This window comes from Cordyceps fumosorosea (assembly GCF_001636725.1).
Source record: "Cordyceps fumosorosea ARSEF 2679 chromosome Unknown scaffold_11, whole genome shotgun sequence".
Classification (NCBI taxonomy): Eukaryota; Fungi; Ascomycota; class Sordariomycetes; order Hypocreales; family Cordycipitaceae; genus Cordyceps; species Cordyceps fumosorosea.
Window position 1 is genome coordinate 528,548 of NW_017387311.1, and position 18,649 is coordinate 547,196.

General features: G+C 52.3%; 3 protein-coding genes across 3 annotated transcripts; 1 reads left to right on the plus strand and 2 right to left on the minus strand.

The window, feature by feature from the left end:
• Nucleotides 1-1,586: 1,586 nt before the first annotated feature.
• ISF_04971 (vacuolar protein sorting-associated protein vps13) lies at nt 1,587-11,162 on the minus strand (the record flags this gene model as incomplete). Its single annotated transcript, XM_018848576.1, has 1 exon — nt 1,587-11,162. The coding sequence occupies one exon, from the start codon at nt 11,160-11,162 to the stop codon at nt 1,587-1,589; it is 9,576 nt and encodes a 3,191-aa protein (XP_018704302.1).
• A 1,630-nt stretch (nt 11,163-12,792) lies between these two features.
• Nucleotides 12,793-14,932, plus strand: ISF_04972 (Zn(2)-C6 fungal-type DNA-binding domain protein; the record flags this gene model as incomplete). The annotated part of the gene is made up of 4 exons (XM_018848577.1): nt 12,793-13,037; nt 13,146-13,800; nt 13,877-14,007; nt 14,071-14,932. 4 exons carry the CDS (start codon nt 12,793-12,795, stop codon nt 14,930-14,932), a joined length of 1,893 nt encoding a protein of 630 aa, XP_018704303.1.
• A 517-nt stretch (nt 14,933-15,449) lies between these two features.
• On the minus strand, nt 15,450-18,234 carry ISF_04973 (Armadillo-like helical; the record flags this gene model as incomplete). The annotated part of the gene is made up of 3 exons (XM_018848578.1): nt 15,450-15,476; nt 15,536-18,106; nt 18,178-18,234. 3 exons carry the CDS (start codon nt 18,232-18,234, stop codon nt 15,450-15,452), a joined length of 2,655 nt encoding a protein of 884 aa, XP_018704304.1.
• Nucleotides 18,235-18,649: the final 415 nt, after the last annotated feature.

Here is an 18,649-nt window from a genome sequence, read left to right on the forward strand (position 1 = left end):
GGCCGCCGCTCACCAGAGGAGAGCTGCCTTAACACGGGCGCTATTACTGCTATGACTTTGCATAGCGTCATCACCAGACCACTTGCTCCGGAAGCAAGCATGGTGGTTCAACTTGTCCGCCTGTCTGCGAGCGATCCTCGACGAGTCCTAGAATGGACGTCCAGTTGTGTGTCGGCCGGCTCCGATGCAAAAAATGCCGTGCCGCCGCCACAAGCCACCACCACCCGAACGAGAGGCGCAAGCTTGACAATGGCACTAGTTACCGGATAAGCCAGGAAGGAGGAGGCTTGAAAAGGCGTTCACCAACAAGCACCTTCTGGCCTTTTGTTTCTGGAACACCGCCAAAAGAAATAAGCCCAAGCCGAACCGCCACCACCCCCCGCACTAGCAACCAGCCAACCACTTCCAGGGCCTTGGTCCTCTCCCCCAATTCTTCAGCTGCCAATCCTGGGAGGCCAGGTCTCTCTCCCGTTTACAATCTGCCGAGCAAAATAACCCATTTTGCGTTTGGCGCCAGCAAGGCAGGGCTCGACGCCACCAGATAACTCTCTTCCAGGCCGGCCGAACCAATTCGGGCCGTATACATGAAGGTTCGGCACGGTTTGCTGGCCAACCAAACGCACTTCACAAGAGACAACATTTAAAAACAAGAAAAAAAAAAGAAGCCCCCAAGGGAAAAGGCAAAGAGAGCGTGTGTTGTGCAAGTAAACGCCACCAGGGCCGGTAACCTAAGCAGCCTTCTTCTTAAACAAACAGGTAACGGCTTTGAAAGGCCATATCACGATGATCCAACGGCTTCCTTGCCTGCAAGCTGCTCTAGGCGCACTCTGTACTTCCCCATAATCTCGGCCGTGCTCCTCCTGACACCATTTCCCCGAAGCGCCAAGTGGGCGATGCAAAGCTTCCCATCCATCCATCCCATCGGCCGTCTCCGGTCCATTTGATCTCTTTCCCCTCATCCCCTCACTCAGCTTTGGCCGCCCCCCCACACAGCAAACCGTTTTTTCCTCTTTCCCCCAGGTTTGGTCAAATAGTAGCGCGAGACAGTACAGACAGCAGACAGCAAGATTCTCGCTTATCACGGGGGCAGCATGTGACTGGTCAAGGTGCAGGCAGGATGTCTGCATCGCTCACGACACTATTCCCCCTCTAAGAAGGAGAGTTATTGCTGCCAGTTTCATGCATAACTCTCCTCTTTAAATGGGTGCTGACCGAAGCAATATTCCCTCCAAGTGGATTCTTGTTGGAGCCAGTTGTCATGCATGAACCCCTCTTCAATCCTGCTAGGTCGTGTAAGCCAACGCGAGCTCCCGCATATCAGAGCCGAGTTTAGATGAAGATGCATTGTAAATTTTACATGCATAACTTTCTATTGTAAAAGATGCCGTTTTCGCGCCAAATCATTCATCGTAAGAACTTTGCTCTCATGCAGAATAAGCAAAAGAGAAAAATAAAACCAAACAGAACAAAGGGAACAGCCAGTATCAAACTCCCACCAAGAACCAATGCACATTGTTTCCTATTGGTTGAACCACACTCCTTCATCACTCCGGCTTCATCCTTTCACAGTAGTAGTTGCAGAACGGTTACTCGCCTCCTCTAAACCGACGATTAAACTCCTCCACTGCAACGCCCACCATCTTGTATAAGAAGTTCCTCTCGCTACCGCCTCCAACCGGGATAAACGGCCCGTTAGCGCCGCCTCGCAGGATCAGGCTGACGCCGGTTCGCTCCTTGGCAATGGTCTGGATGTCGTTGAGCGGACAGTCCCACTCTCTCGTAAGGCGCTTCGAGCGGATAAGTAAGATGCGCGCATACGTCACCATCACCACCATGTCTTCGCGCGGCAGCTCGAGGTGGCCAATGTACTGCTCGTCAAAGTACTTGCCATTGTCGACTTGCTTGAGCCAGTACTGCCCCATTGCTTCGCGGGCATTGAACGGGCGCACAATGCCGTCGTTGGAAATGAAGCGCGGGAAGCGCGTGCGGTCCAGCTCTGTTCCGTCAAAGACCGTCGTGGTATTGCGAATGCCTTCACTGAGATTGCTCGCCATGTCCAAGACACCAACAGCCGGTTTCGTCGCAAGACCAAGTACGCCCTTGCCGACGCCCTTGAGGAAGCCCACGGCGCCTTCTTGCTCTGCGCCCTCTAGTGGCTTGCGGGCCAGGCCGTCAAAACCAGACGCAACACTCGTGATCAAGCTGTTTGCACCCGCGGTAACGCCATAGAGTGCATGCTTGGGCCTGTTTCTTGCACGCGTGATGCGTCGGCGGTCTTGAAACTGCTTGTCTAGCGATGCGGCCGCCAGACCTTTGCCTAGACTGCCAGTGAACTTCGAGAAGCTGTCACTGAACCCAAACACAGTCTTCTTCGCGAATGATGCAGCGCCTCTGCCAATACCGAATCCAAATTCTTCGGGTTTGTCAGATAGAATAAGGCCTTGGTAAGGTTCGTAGAAGATGTCAGTGACGCCCGACGAAATATTGTTGAACAGGCCGACCGGGTTACCCAAGAAATCGGCCGAACCGAGAATCTTGTGGATCTGATACATGACTTCTTGACTATAGTGGTTGGAGATGTTTTGTATCAGAACTTGCGGTGTGACACGCACATTATCCAACATCAGGGCATTGAATCGAATCGGTGCATCATTGACGTTGCCAAGCGCCATGGTCAAGACGTTCAGAAAAAACATGAGCGGGTTTCGCGTTGAAGTCTTATCTTCCGCATTGACGCGTTCCGTGCGCATGAAGCTGAGATCAACTTGCATTGGCTGGATATTGAGAACCTCAAAGTAGATGTCCTGCCCCGACTGCATCTGGCGCGGCTCGGGAATGTCCAGACTGTCGTCGCAAAGTTTGCCTTCTTCATCAACCGTCGTCCAGCTTGCGCCTTTGACGTTTGAAAAGTCGAGGAGAGCAAATATGAAATCTTCGTCCAGCTCAAGGGTCATCTGCTGCAACAAGACAGAGGCATACTTGATATATGTGACACCGTAGGAGTCATCCTTGACTCTACTAACCATAGCATGCAGCGACGGGTGGGCATCAACCTCATTCGCCTTCTTCTGCACCACACTTGGGTACAGAACCATGGGGAAGATGCCGCCATACAGTTGGTTGTCGATTTGCATCCACTTAACTTCCAAAGCAATAGTTTGAATAACAGGAGAGTCGCTGTAGCGAAGTTGGACGTCCTTCAGACTAACGTAGGCCAGCTCTTTCAGCTGAGAGTTGATTAGAGACACACCGATGCCGGACAATTTGAGTTGAGCATGGAATGTCTCCCCGGTATCCTGATCCTTTACTTCAAAGCCATCCGTTGCAGTATTGGTCCGCGACAAAGCCTTCGGCTTGTACACACTCTGGCTAGTGCGGAAGTTACTGAGGATCAGTGTTTGCGTCGGTCCATCTGCCGCCACATTGATGTCGATGATCTTTTGCTGCCCAGTGGATCCGATAAATTTCATGGGAATCTGGTTGCCAATCTCGGCCAACTTGACGTGACGTTCCTTGCCACCCGCCGCAATGACAAGTTCGCGGAATTTCGCGGCGGGGAAGTCCCATGCATAGGGCATGATGCTTCGCGGCGGAAGCCTGTAGCGAATTGGTTTCCAGCCACTTCTATCCTCGTCATCGTCCTCCTCGACAGTCGGGTTAGCTTGGTAGAATGTAAACTCAGTGTCGCTTTCGTTGCGCACGGAAAAGGGCCAGTTCTTCGTTTCCATGCTTAGTTGGATGAATACAGTAGCATCTTCCATCAAGACCTCGGCGCGGATGAGACGTTGACGCTGACCGGGCTTGGCAATCTTGATGTGTGTCGTACCAATGTCGGCGATGTTGAACGGCGCGGTCCAGTGACTATCGACGCCGGCGTAGCATAGACTGAGCTGCTTAACGGAGCCCTTCTGCATGAAGTGCAAGGGTCGAAGAGCTCCTTGTGCAAGAGTCAGGAATCCGGGCGAGCTTGACTCGCGAACGTAGACTTCTTCGCCAAGTTTGTTTTCGAGCACGAACCGTGGCGCGAGCGTCACTACTCTGGTCATCTTGTATTTGCCCTCGCCGGAATTGACAGTTATACCAATGTGAATTTCCTTGTTCTTGGTCGCGGAATTCAGGATCACTTCAGAGTTACTTCCAATAGCGTCGAAACTCTGCGGTTTGCTCCATTCTGAGTCTCCGAATTTAAGCAGCGCACGATTGCGGTTATCTTCGCTGCTGCCGTAGGAGAACATGAATGGCAGTGCCTTGGCATTTTCGTCATCATAGCGGTTGACTAGTGCGGACTGTCCGGCTGCGGTTCGGGCATTTTGCAAAAGACTCTTGGCCTTGATGTTCATATCCAATCCGGATTTGTTTAGGACCACGTATGGGCTGTAGATGCTGACTTTGAAAGCGCCACCGCTCTTGGGGATCTTGAAGTAATGCAGGCTGAGATTGAGTGGTAGGCCTTGCTCATCCTTAACCACAAGCTTGGTCTCCTTGCGGAAGTCGGCGCTCCTTCCTGGGTTGATGATGGAGAAGTCGCTTGCTTTGAAGACTGTATCCTGCATGTCGATACTCAGAAGCAGCAGATGTGACAGCTCAACAACATGAACTGGGCTAACACCTCCTTTGCGCAAGAAATTGGACCAGTCCCTCTTTGTATTCTTGTCGTAGATCCTGTATTTGAAGTCGTATGGCAGCAGGTTCTCAATGGTAACGGGGGCCGACAACTTGATCCTCATGTAGGGATATGCTCGTGTCATCGGGTTAGATTTGCTGAACTCTGCGTGAACTTGGAAGTAGAAAGGGTCTCCGTTACCACCCTTGCAAACAAGTTGCTTCGTCGGTCGGTCCAGCAAATCGCGCCACCATAATTTGTCTGTGCTCCATTGATATCCGAATCCACCATCAGGTCGAACGAGTGCCGATTTCTCATATACTGCGCCGACTGGGACAGGTCGCGACTCGCCTGGTGCAATCTTCTCAATCTTCAGGAGGTGTCCTTCTCGCGGATCATAAACGCCGAGCTCGACAGGAATTTGTGTCGCATTTTCTACGACCAAAGGAGAGCGCAATGTCACATATTTGACGTTGTCATCGCCGAGAGTCACCTCAACACAGAGCCTGTGGAGTACGCCATTGGTTTTCGGTCGAAGCCCATACAGGAACTCGCCTTCTCTGTTCAGGAGCACGTTTTTCACAGGATCAAATCCGCTGTTTTCAAGCTGGATAACGGCGTTGTTTTGATTCGCTTCGGTCAAGAGGTTCTCGCGCATTTTCTCCCAGTGCTCGAAACTCCATGGGCCTTCTTGGCCATCATCCAAGCGCAAAGTTATCGGTTCTTCACTGATTGGGCTCTTTGACTCAAGAGAGACACCGAAGCCGGTATAGTTCCGAATCTTGTATGGTGCTTCCGTTCCGCGAGGTTTTCCAAGAACATCTTGCTCTGTTGTTAAGAAATCAAATGATTTGGATGCAAGAGCAATTGTTGCGGTGGTCACCGTAATGTCGAATGTCTTCGTGGAGGTGACGTCGATGGATAACAGTCCCGGTTTGGGATTACGTGCAACACCAAGGCCAACCTGCCAGGGTTCCAGAAGCGGCTCCCAGCTAGATTTCGAGAAGTTGTAGACATTGGAGTACATGCCAATGGCGGCTTCGGCTTTGAGGCTTGAAGACCAGTTCTCCGCCGTGGCGGTGAAGTCTTTGATACCGATATCAAGGATAGGGAGCTCATGCAAGTCACCGATCAGAACAATTCGAACTCCTTCAACAGTCGCAGAGAGCTCTTCGCGTCTCGTCACACCTCTGCTCACTGTCTGTACCGCTTTACTGGTCTTCGGCGCCGTCGTTTTTGTAGCTTTAGTCTTGACCATCGTAGAGGTACGGCCGCTAGACGCTCTCTGGCTCAGGCCCGCCTTACGGAGCCTGCGAGCTTTCTGCTCAGCGGCAGTCTCTTCCGGCTCTTTTGTGTCAGTGCCTGACAGCTCACCTGCCTTGCCAATAATTTGAAGCACAAGCAGGATATCGCGTAGCGATAGACGCAAGATGAGGGGCTCGATTTGCAAGTGAATATTTGTCAGCTCCACTTGAGAGCTGTCCATATTCAGTTGAATGGAGAAGTCGTCGATGATTCGCAATCTTGACGTCTCGAACTTATCCATGCGGCAAAGAAACATGCCGATCTGCGAAACATGGAAAGTAAGAGCATGCTGCTTCGACAAAAGAACCTGTCTGATGCTAAGGACGATTGCTTCAGAGCTAGAGGTGACTGGATTGGCAATTAGAATGACCTGTGCATCCACCAGATTGACACGGAAGGCTATGTTTATGGTTGGCTTCTTGGCTTCCACTGCAGAGGTGCTTCGCTCCATTTCGCCTGACTGTCTAGACGCAATTGATGTAGACACTTGCGACTGTGAGGCCGTCCGGGTGAGTTGCGTGGATTCCCTGTCAGAGCCATCAATGGTGTCTCCAACACTCTCATCATCCATGGCGCTCGATTCATCAACCATCAAGCCTTCGGCAGCAAATTTCTGGATTGCAAAGAGATAGTCCAGGGCGAAAATCACCCTAGGACTATCAATAGTTGCAATCGCGATAAGATTCCTCTCTCTGCCACCCGACATGGTAACACTTGCCATCAGCTGCTGTGCTTCTTTACTGTTTGATGTCATGATGCGGCGGAACTTGTTGGACTCGCGCGGACGAGTATCGAAGATGGAGAATGACTGTATAAGGAGCTCTGCTTCGAGCGATCCGTCGGAAAGCATTCGTGTCTTGACTTTTGTTTCGTCGAGAGAGAAGCGGGACAGGCTTGACGCAGACAAATCGCCCAAGGGCTCGTCTGCTTCCGCAGCCAAAACCAGTTCTAGCCCGATGGTGTTGACTCTGAACACAAGATCGAGAGACGTCCAGGCATTCTCAATGGATGAGAGCTCAGGTGATAAATCCACGAGTGGTTGGTCCGAGTCGACAACCTCAGTTGGTGGCGCGTTCTTGGCGCGCTGAAGAGTACCTTGGTCGACCATCCTTGCAGCCTCCTCCTCTGCATCATCGCCTTCCCCAGAAAAGGCGGCTGGGACAGATCTAGATATCTCCATCAAAGACCGGAGCTGATATTGCGTAAGTCGGAGCTTAATGTCAGAAACTGAGCCTTCAACTTCTGTGTCAGGGCGTTTGACACCGGGCTTATGTTCTGCATGGGTAATATTGAACCCGAGGTCGACTTGGTCGATCATCTCCAATTCTTCGACCCTTTCATCAGAATAGTTGAATTCCGAGGTGAGCCTTATGTTTCGGATACCTGCAGATATCTTCATAGCGACACCTGCGTTTGCGCTGTCATCGATAGGCGCAAACTTGTTCTGGGCATAAATCTCGCCAAGATAGGCCGTGATGACGTCCCTCTTGGCTTCACCAGGAAGAACCACTCTGGGGAAAACGACGATAGGAGTGTTGACCACCACATCGAAGTGGATCTTGCTGGGACTTTGTTGAATCTGGTTGGCACGATTCATGGCTGCTTGGCGAGCGGCATTGTAAAGAGCCTGCATTTTGCCAAACTTGACAAGAAAGTCAATAATTTTCCTGAAAGGCTCCTCGAGGAAATTGATCTTGACAGAACCAGCTCTCAGAAAGATGGAGCTATCATAACCTGGGTAAGCCTTGACATTCGAAGGATCGAAAGTCTCGTATCTAAAGTCGGCTAAGTCATCCCCTTGAATGGTTACCAGCTTGCGAAGATTCGAATCCTCAGAGACTCCCTGGTTGACGTCGTCGAGCAGTTGCAAGTCACCGAGTTTGGCAGATATGCGCATCGTCTTTCCGCGGAGGAAGATCCCAACGTCCGCCTTATTAAAGGAGAGCGTCGCGAGTCGGATCCCGTCGTTATTCAAGATAAGTCGAATACTCTTGAGGTCAACTTTGACGCGGATGGAGCCAGCAGCGGCATTTTTGTTGGCCTCTGTTAGCTGCTCTTCTCCGTCCGACGAGCTTGTTTCTGAGTCGGGTGGGGTGATCTGCTGGGCTTCCGATTCTTCATCAGGATTTGTGAATGTTATCAAGATGAAATCCAAAAGGGTGAGCAGCGTCTTTCTTGTTACGATCAAGTTGATGGTTGACACCGATGTTGTAATGTTGGTCTCGATTCCTTCATACACGGGCATAAATTCTGGCGACTCCTTCTTGACTTTCATGAATTTGACATTGACCAGACTGCGACCCGCCTGTAGATCTTCGCTGTCTCCGGACGAGACTATCGACTTGAATTCTTCGGAGGGATTGTCCACGAAGTCGTCCACAGTCACCGCACCCAGAGATACCTCGGCAGCCATGTCGTACTGCCGGGTGTAGAACGTCAAGTCAAATCGCTCAGCCACGAGTTCCACAAGCAGAGTGTCCGGATTCCTTCTCTTAGGGTCACTTCGAAACAGGGATCCCTTGAGAGTGTCGACTTTGAAGTCAAATTGGAAGATTCGCTGCTGAATTTTCAAGTGCTGATTGGCCGTACCATCCGAGGCATCCTGAAAATTGTCGTCATCCTCGTCATCTATATCTCCCAGTACAACCGCAGTATGCGGCTGTAGAACATCAAGGGTCGATGAGAGGCGGCGCTCTCGTACGGTTTTTCGGCGGGATTTGTTGGACACGGAGCTGATAGCCCGCGGGCGTGACGCGCGGACTTGTTCAGGCTGGGGTACTTCGTCGCCCAATTTCGGTATCGCGACGTCGATGATTCGCATTAGGTTTTTATATTTCGAGTCCGACACCATCACATGTAGGAGGGGCAGGTGGCCAGATACTTTCAGCTTGGTCAAGTTGGGTGCCTTGGGTATGATTGATGTAGCCACCACAAAATCAACATTGATTTGCTCAACAACATGGAATTGAGATCCGCTTTCTGCGAGGTGCTGCTTGGTCTCTTTGACGGATGGGCCAATGAGAACTTGCGTCGACGTAAGTTTGACGAGAAATCTGTCGTACATTGCGGACTCCAGGCGTTTGAAGTCTTCGTCGTTATAAGATTGCTTTTGCTTTGACTGTATCTCCTTGATGGTGCTCTTCTCAACCAGTTCACTGTTGACATGAATATGACCGGCATCGACAATGAGGCAAGTCGAGTCATGGGTAGTAATGCTAACGGGCACGATGATCAACGGTGCTTGCAAATCAAGTTGGGCGTTGATTGTCTTGTGCTCTTCAAGAGCAAATTCGAGACCGGCTCGTGTTTGCTCTCTGAGGCCCTCCACCGTAGCACCAGCGGATTCCATAAGAGCAGTGATTGACTCAAGGTGTCGCTCCGGCGGTCTGAAGAAATCGACGATTCCAACAACAACGTTCGGGTTCCAGACAATTTCGAGCGGTTTCAGCTTTCCCACAATGGCAATGTCACCCTCTCTTTCGAGGGGGTTCTTTTCTACTTCGAATGAGAAGAAGGGCTCGTCTTTCGAGGCTTCGAGTTCGAGAAGAGACATTCTCTTTCGCCGTTCTGTGGATGGCGCATCTTTGACGCGAACAATCTCGGGGTATAAGCTATTAGCAGTTGTACCATCATTAACTCGCAAGCCTCCTAGGCTGACATTGAGCAGCGTCGAATCGGTTCTTTGCAAAGCCTTTGCCTTGAACACATCGAAGTGAAGACTGAGGAGATCAATGGGCCTGTTATTCGCATTTTTCTTGAGCGTGAAGCTACCCGTGCTAAGGGAAGCCTCCAGACAGAGTTTGATAGCTTCCCTAGGCAGGTCAACAGATTCAGCGATCACCGTCTTCTCGTCCCAATCAATCATGTCGTAAAGCTCCTTTCGCTGCTCTTCCGTCATTTGCGTGTTTTCTTCATTTTCTTGGATATTCCCCTCGGGCTTTGATCCCCACATCCAGGCAAGCCAGCCGGTCTGCTCCTGTTGTTGAGGCCGCTTAAGAGCCGCAGCATCTTCCTTCTTGAGCTGATTTCGCGCCAGCGATCGCCAAAAGCGCAAATCTTCGTAATCGAGTTTCCATTCCAGCTTCGACAGGTCTTCGTTTTCTTCGGGTGTGAGTTGCTGCTGCTGTTTCTGCTTCTTGAACAGCTCGATGTAACGTATTCGATCATCACGGCGTTCTTTGAAGTAGTCCCAAGACCATTTGCGATTTCGCTCGTGAATCTTTCCCATAACGGCATTACCAGCGAATCGAAACCATGCTCGAGGGTCTTGCTTGACAGTCATGCCCTTGGGCTTGAGCGCCTTATATTCTTGATGGCGGATGAAATAATGGAACAGGTCTACCATCATGAGTGCATCGCGATATTGGTCGTCGTCCAATACCAACCCAATTTCTTCGAAAAGTAGATTTGCTTTGAACTTCGGGATTCGCACATCGCCGCTCTTATCGAGTTCGATTTTGGCTTGTCCATTGACGGGTCGTAGGATGTATTGGTGGTTTCCATATACTGCTTCTGATTTGCCGACCATTTTTCGAAATTGCGCCAGCACTTGCTCGCGAGGAATGCTGTCTAGGTCTTGGTCGGCATATAAGCTGGTATCAGTGTTCCAGTACACAGCAAGAGCGCCGAGGGTAGCAAGTTTATGGGTAACATGAGACGAGTCCTGGATGAATGTCGGCTTCCATTGGCCATCGGTGCTGATAGCACTGAACTCCTCGAGAGTGAGTCCCAAGGCGAACGGATGGCCTGGCGCAGAAATTGAATCCTCGTATCGAACATGGATATTTTTGACCGTGACTTGAAGATTGTCAACAATCTTGGTTACCAGGCTTTGCGTAAAACTCTGGTTCTTCTGTTGTTCCTCTGCACTCATGCCCTCACGGTTTCGTTCTTTGAGCAATTCAGCGCTGTCGAGCTTCTCCATCTTGACGCGCTGACGGCGGCTTTCCTCCTCGTCCTCATCGTACTCGGCCTCCTCCTTAGGGCTGGCGAGCAGGTAGACATCTTCTATGAAGACCTTGACGGGAGCGCCGCGGATATTGGACCAGGGTATGACGAGTGTCAGTTCGCCGAGGTGGCCGTGCACGACGTTGATGGGGAGCTTGAGCTGGTCAAGGGCCTCACGGCGCAGCTCGAGGTTGCGCAGCTTGACATCGCCGGACCAAATACCGACCTTGAGCTGTGTGGGGTCAAAATTCTTGACGTACATGCCCAGGAAGCGGTTCAGCAGGCCGGCAACAAGCCCTTCCAACATGGCGGCTCAGGGTTAGCCGTAACCCAGGCTGGGGAGCTGGCGGTTGTTGGTAGGTTTTATTGTTCGGTCTGGATAGGGTAGAGGTAACTAGGACGCCGACATTTGACTGCGGTATGCGACGGTGTCTAAAACATTTGTGTCGTCATCAGGAGTAGAGGCAATGGATGCTGTCGCGATGTCGTCAAGCGTTGATGGAGGGGCTAGATTATGCCAACAGATGTTAGCCACTCAGACTGGCCAAGAAAAGTTTAGCAATGCAACGTACAGAAAGTATCGGGATAAATATAGAGAGATGAAGGAAAGACGGTGTAACTTGCACAGAAGTCAGCGCGAATTGTGGAAGCACGCCGATGCAAGCTGTACAGGATATGCAGCAGAGAAAATGAATGGGACAGCTGTGGCGGAGAGGAGAGAGCAAGGTCGGGCTAGAAGCTGGCAATGATAATGACGTGTGTGATGGGAGGCACTAACCGTGCTAACTCGGGCACCAAAGCAGGGCAGCAATCGGGGCCTGCAACCGGGTTTCAGAGGCAGCCTACCCGTGGTCTAGTTGGCACTATTAATTAAGTAACCTCTAACTAGTGTACTAATTAAAGCCCAATAAGAAAGTGCATAAATAGGGAACAGGTGTCTTTTTAGCTTCCCCGTTAATAACTGCTTTGTTCCTGAACACAATCCTACAAGTTTACCCGTTTCTTGCTCGAGGTTGGGCGTTGGGAGGCCACCACGATGAGTGCTCTCTGTGGCTGGTATGGCTGGTGTGGCTAGTGAGGCTAGTGAGGTCACGTGCAGTCGCGTTTGTATAGGGTAACTACCCGTCGAAAGCCGTGAAGAGGAAAAGACACGGGCAACTAGCATGATATGCTTTGATGAGTATAGTGTGAGATGGTTTAGGCGTTCCTTTGATTTTTCCAAGCCTTGATTAGGTCAGTCCATCATTATTGGGCTGGTATAGGTTGGGTATTTAGCTGTTTAAAAGCCATTCTTCAAGATGCGGGGACGCAACGGCCAGCTGCTTGAACATGAAAAAAAGTTGGATTTATGGAGAAGAGGAAAAAGAAAACTTAAATTAAATATAAAAATAAGAGTCAGCGATGTAGGATGGAAGCAGAGCTACACAGGGAAATTTATGTCAATTACGATACTTGTCTGTTGGTTCTCAAAAACAGGCTGGGCACGCTGTAACGACTACTCCGTTACGAATCGGAGTACACCTATCCCAGCACAGCAAACAACGGTGTAAACCCAAAAGTGCATACTTGCGACGAGATCTCTGGGACCAATATAGTCTTACCAAACTGACTGTCCATGAAGATTCTACGGTCTCAATATATTCTCTAAAGTGTACTGTAGCCTCCTCTTTCGTTACCTAACAGCCAACTGCCGCAAGAACGATGTAGCCAATCACATGCCGGCCGGCAGCCAAGGGTCACCAGGAACAACCCCGTGGCGGCGGCCCTAACCGACGGCATCAGCATCGACAAACGGCAAACGAACCTGCATAGATCCATAGGCAGGCTTACTCCCCCGGGTACCCGCCTGCATAGCTACGCTGTCAGGCTTCGATTTTGCGGATTTTTTTTGCCGGCGCAAAAAACAGAGTCATTCAGTGCCGTGTTGTTTGCCTGTCATGGCCGCCCCCGCCCACGACCCGGAGTCGCGACGTCGCACCCCGCTCACCACCCGGGTCAACGCCCGGGAGTCTCGCGACAGCGATGAGAAGCCCTCCCCCTCGACATCACCTTCCTCGTTGTCGTCATCGTCGGCAACAGTACCTGCAGTCATAGCATCGCCGCCCACGGAGAATGACGGTACCAGTCCACCGCGGCAGAAGCGATGGGCCACCAAGACCCGGACCGGCTGCATCACCTGCCGGTATGTCTCACTTTCACGCCCCCCGGTCCGTCCCACCCGGGCCCAGGGCCTGCACATCCGGGAGGGCTGGCACCGACACACGCTGACACTTGTATGAACTTTGACCAGGATCCGTCGCGTCAAGTGTGACGAGGCCAAGCCAATGTGTAATCGGTGCATGACGTCGGGGCGCATGTGTGACGGGTATAAAAACCCGCCCAAGAAGCCGGCGAAGCAGAGCGCGGCGCCTACATCTCGCACCACGACTGAGCCGCGGGCCGGCGCGAACGACGACGCGCAGGCGGTCTACCTTCCGGGCGCCAGGGTACACTTCGCCGTTGTCTTGGGCCAAGACGATCTCGTACCCCCGGACTGGGATCTTATGGAAGCTTTACACTATTGTCTGTTCACCCCTGTCCACCCGACATCACACAGTGCGTCGCTAATACATCCCAACCTTGCCGCAGATTATCGAACTATTTTCCCAAGTCTCAATGCAAACCAGCTGGATGACAACACGGCTGCTTTCATGCCCACAGCAGGTAACCTTGGCTGCAAAACCAGCTTTATCACATTTATCTTTAGCAATCGAATAGCGGACGCCGCCAAGAAGAGAGGGACTCTTCGAAGTCCAGAGCATATGCCATACGACCAGTACCTGTGGACAGCGTTCCACGCGTCCATGGTTGCCCTGCTCGCCATAATCAACGAAAGACTGTCTAGCTCCGACGGCGCCGTCAACGACTCCGTCTTTGTAAGAATAGTGGATATGTTGAGTATCGATGTAAGTTTACCTAGCATTCCGATTCAACCGCGGTGTCATCATAAACAGCGACCAAACATTCTGACTCTACTACCAGCTCACGTTATTGGGAAGCAGCTGGCAGGCCCACCTCCACGGGTACGGTGCCTTATACAAGATGCGAGGCGGCTACAAGAGACTGTCCAAGGTTCTGAAGAGCTTCGACTACCAATTCCAATACGTTTACATGTATGGATATACACCCAAGACGGACAGCACTGGACAAGACAGCTAACCACCACGGACATGCAGGCTTCACGTCCTCACGAGCACCACCACGCCCGCCGCGCGCATGCTCACCATCTTCGATGACCTCACGTCCGAGGAGATCCACCACGTCTTCACCTTTTCCCTATACAGCGACGTGCCCTGTTCCAGCCACGTCTTCGCTGACCTCGTCCGCATCAACCGCCTGCGCGCCCTCGTCGCCCACGGCGCCCCCGTCACCACCTTCGTCCGCCCCGCCGCCCGCCAAGTCTACCGCCACATCGCCGAGTTCTCCGTCGACGACTGGGAGGAGCCCTACGGCGTGCCCGACAAGCCCGAGGCCCGCCTGCTGTGCCGCCTCTTCCAACAGGCCGTCCTGCTCTACGGCCTGCTCACCCTCCCGCCCCTGGGCCCCGCGGCTGTCCTTGCCGCGGAGGAGAAGGCGGCGGAGGGCGTGGAAAAGTCCTCTAGCCTGCCGTCGCCCGAGTCGTCGGGGCCGGAGACCGGAAACTACGCTGCGGCGTCCGAGGAGGAAGCGGGAGCCCTTCGCGACGAAGAAGAAGCTGCGGAGCTGCCCGTCGCGGCGGCGGCGACGGCGGCGGCGGCGGCGCCTAGTATAGAGGCGCTTCGCCACGATATCCTTGCGCTCATGCGCGAGATCCTGCCCCTGATCCCCCAGCGTCCCACCAGCCTCGCCTGGCCGCTCGCGGTGGTCGGCGTCACGCTCAGCGGCGAGGGGGACGCGCCGGAGCGCGAGTTTGTCGCGCAGACGCTGCACCGAATCTCCACGCACCGCGACGCGTATTACGGCCCGACGCTGTGCCTGAGCAAGCTACGCAGGTTTTGGGCATCTAGGAAAACGGGCTGGGAAGATTGTTATGACGAAGCATGCGCAGTCATGGCTTGATATAACGAACCACAATACAATGAAGCATGGGTCGTGTAAACTCACTTGGTCTTTTGTTTCATCTTTGGGTATTCAATGTAATTACCCTATTGCGACGATCCAGTTCAGGAACCCGATTTGGGAAGCTGCATCTTGGTCACTCGTACTTTTGTTGAAATCCATGAAATCATGCATTAAAGACGTTGTAGCTCATCTATCCGAATATTCAACCGAGAAAAAGCAGATACAAAACATTCAGGTATCAAATGCAGGCAGCCTCACCACGCGCCACAGATCAAGGTTTCTTACTCTGCTATAGAGTAAAGGAAACACGGAGCCGGATCAATGAAGCAATACACATTTTCCACAAAGTGCAAAACTTTTGCACAAGAACGATAGGGGGTATGATGCGTCCAACGCCTTGAAATGCATCCAAAAGAAACAATCGCCACATACGTAGCCTTGTCGCCGTCTAGTCCCTTTGCATCGGCAACGCCGCAGTTTCATCATCCATAAATTAGTGCCTATTCTGTACCGCTCATGGGCGAGCGAAACCTTGCTTAGCCTATATAAACCCTATATTAGCGCTGGGAACATGTTTAGTAGAGAGGTTTTCAGCCATACCTTCATCTGCTCAATGCGGGCTTTCAACTGACTTGTTACCTCAGCAGCCCGGCGCCAACTCTCACCGCCGCCAGCGGGTTGAGGAAGAGATGACACAGGTCGTTCTCTCCTTGGGGGAACCGCAGAATCGATGCCTTCCTCTCTAGGGGGGTGAGATGTGCGGTAGCCTCGGGCTGGTGAGCCCCGCCCGGAAGATGTTACGCTGCCATAGCGAAGTTCAGGACTGAGCTTGCTTCTGGGGTACACCATTTCGCCATTTTCCTTTTCTTCTGACATGGCGCTGGCGAAGCTTGCCCTATTGTAACCGCCAGAGACTGAGCTGGAGTCATGGAAAATGCCAACATCATCACGAGTAGGGGAAGTAATGGCGGGGCTGATGGCACCAGAGCCTGCGCCAATCGTCTCAGCTTTGCTCAATGCCCTTTTCAGCCGCTCAAGCTCACGCCTTAGCCTGTCGTTGACACCTTCCGTGGCCTCAGCATCACTCCGGGCTCGGACGAGCTGTGTTTCTTTGGCCTTGATGCTGAGGACATCGCGAGTGTGGTCTTCTATTAGACCGGCGTTTTGGTTCTTCAGCTCCTGAATCTCAGACAGGAACTTGCTCCTCTCTTGCCTCATGTCATCCACCTGTCGTGTGAGTCTCTCGTTGGCTGCTCGAAGCTCTTCGAGCTCAGCGCGCTCAACGGCGCTGAAACCAGTCATAGGGGGAGGCGAGTCTGGCGGAGGCATAGATGGTGCAGCAGCCGGCTTGGCGAGCGAGCGTCCGGCCAGACCGCGTGATGCTCCAATGCGGGGCTGGGGCGGCGCTGCGACAGGTTCATCATCAGAAGGCATGATGGGGGGGCCTGCTGCTGGTCTGCGAGGTGATGCTGTGCCTGGCGCTGCCAACGTTCGCTTTTGAGGCGCCTTCAGGCCGCCAAGGCCAGACGATTTGGGCATGCCTAGCTTGCTTCCAGGGCCTACAGGCTTTGGAGGGGCCTGGGCCGGCATAGCTGGTGGCTCTGTAGCGGGCATAGTTGGGGCGGTTTTCTTTGCGACTGGGCGTTTGCCTCCAGCCACCTTTTTGGCTCCGGCTGGCGCAGCCTTTGGTGCAGGCGCGGGTTTTGGCTTTTCCTTTGCCTTGACTTGTGCGCTAGCGAAGAATTCCTTCACCTTCGTCTTTCGAATGTCATCTAATCCCTCAATGAGGGGTGTCATGGCTCGCTCTCCGATAATCTTCATGACGGTGCCGAGAATCTCGGCACCACCATCGCGCAAGACAGGAGTTGACTCAGCAAGAAGCTTCTTTCCAGACTCACAAACAGCAGAAATTTCGGGTTTGGTCGGTACGTCTCGAGTTGTACACAAGCACCTGATGAGGAATTTCATGGTACCTTCTTTGACTTGAGGATTCTTGTTACCAAGAGCAGTCGTGATGTCTTCCATACAGTCGGAAAAGCTAGAAGAAGCAAACACAGCGTCGAGAGCGGCCCCTAAAGCATCAGAAACAGTCTGTTTCTTCTCCTTGAGGCGCTCCATGATCGGCTGCATGACGACGGCACGATATTTGGCATACCCTTGCCGGAGTCCCTTGGCTAGAAGTTCAATGCAAAGTGCAGCTTGTGTAACAACAGCAACATTGGCATCCTTCATGCATTTTGCGAGACCTCGATTGACTTCTCCAAAGTCGGTCTCCTTGATGCGAGGAACATTGAGGGCTTCGTATAGACCGTCAACAGCCTCTTTACGGTCTTTCCACTTTGAGGAAGCTAGAAGATCTGTAAAGTTGGGGGCAATCTTCTTGCTGATATCGATAGGTTCCGCCAAGGAAAAGGCATCCATTTCTTCACCACCTTCTTGCTCATCACCACCTTCGTCGTACCCGTCACCACCAGCCTCAGGTGCGGCCTCAACAATTTCTTGCTGAGAGCGCAGAAGACGCTCTTGCTTAGGTGGAGGTTCCGCTTTGACCTTTTCAAACTGGGCTTCGAGATCGCTTTGTTGTGTAGGCTTCAACTCTCCCCAAAAGAGAGGCTTCATGGCTTCACGCAGCCATCTATACAACTCGACAGTAAGATTTGTAGCCTCGGCTCGCACGTTTTTGTCTGCAGCACCAAAAGCTTTCGGTAGTGCCTTGAGTATGGGCTTTGGATCAACGATTTTGCAACCATAGTTGTGAACAATCTGAGTCAGGGCGTTAAGGGTCGCAGCAACATTCTTTGGGGTCTTGTGACCAAGTCCAGGCAAGATGTCCTCAATTACTGGACCAGCGACATCCAGTTCAACATGGAGAAGGAGAGCCTCGATCGCGTTCTGTTTGGTCGCAGCTCTCGAGCTTGAAAGACACTTTTCGACAATCGGACTAACTGTGTGGTTGCGTGTCCGGAGGCCGGCGTCTCGTCCCGCGTATTTGAGAAAGGCACAGAGGGCAATTACGCCCTCTTGCTGTGAAACGACATTGGCGTCTAGTACTGCGGACTTCCAGAGGCCGACATCACTCAGGAACGGACGGAAAAAAGGATCGGACTCGTCGGGAGTAAGGGCGAATTGTTTGGCAGCTTCTTCGTAGGCTCCTTTTCGAACTTTCCACACCTGCACGGGGACGCGTCAATGATAGGCCCATCTCGGGCTAAGTAGGCAAGCTGAAGTTGATGTGTATTTACCTTATGAGTGAAGCGATCGGGCAGCGGGATGGAGCTATAATCCTCCTCTTCGGCCATTTTGAAGGCTGGAGAGGTGGTCGTAAGGCAGCTGTCGGCAAATTTCCGAGATACTCGGCGAGATCTAGGCGTTGAATGGCGATCAGGTGTGCTTCCTAATTTGATGATTAGATGTCTGAGCTTTTTCATGGCGACCTAACGCAGGGGTGAGGCGCGTAGAGAACGGAGTTTCCAAAGTGCCAGTTGAGGAAGGACGGCAAGGCATACCTTAACGACGCAAGTCGCTATACCGCGTTTGACGAGGTAGATTATTGCTTCAAGGGGAGGCAAGATGGATTACAAAGAAAGCGTTGTGCGCTGGTGGTAGGGAAACAGCTCTTTCCACGCAAGCAATGTTGGATGTAGGAGTAGCTTTGTAGGTCGTCAAGGACCCCTGGGTGGAACACAGGGCCAAAGGCAGTAGCGAGGAACAGAA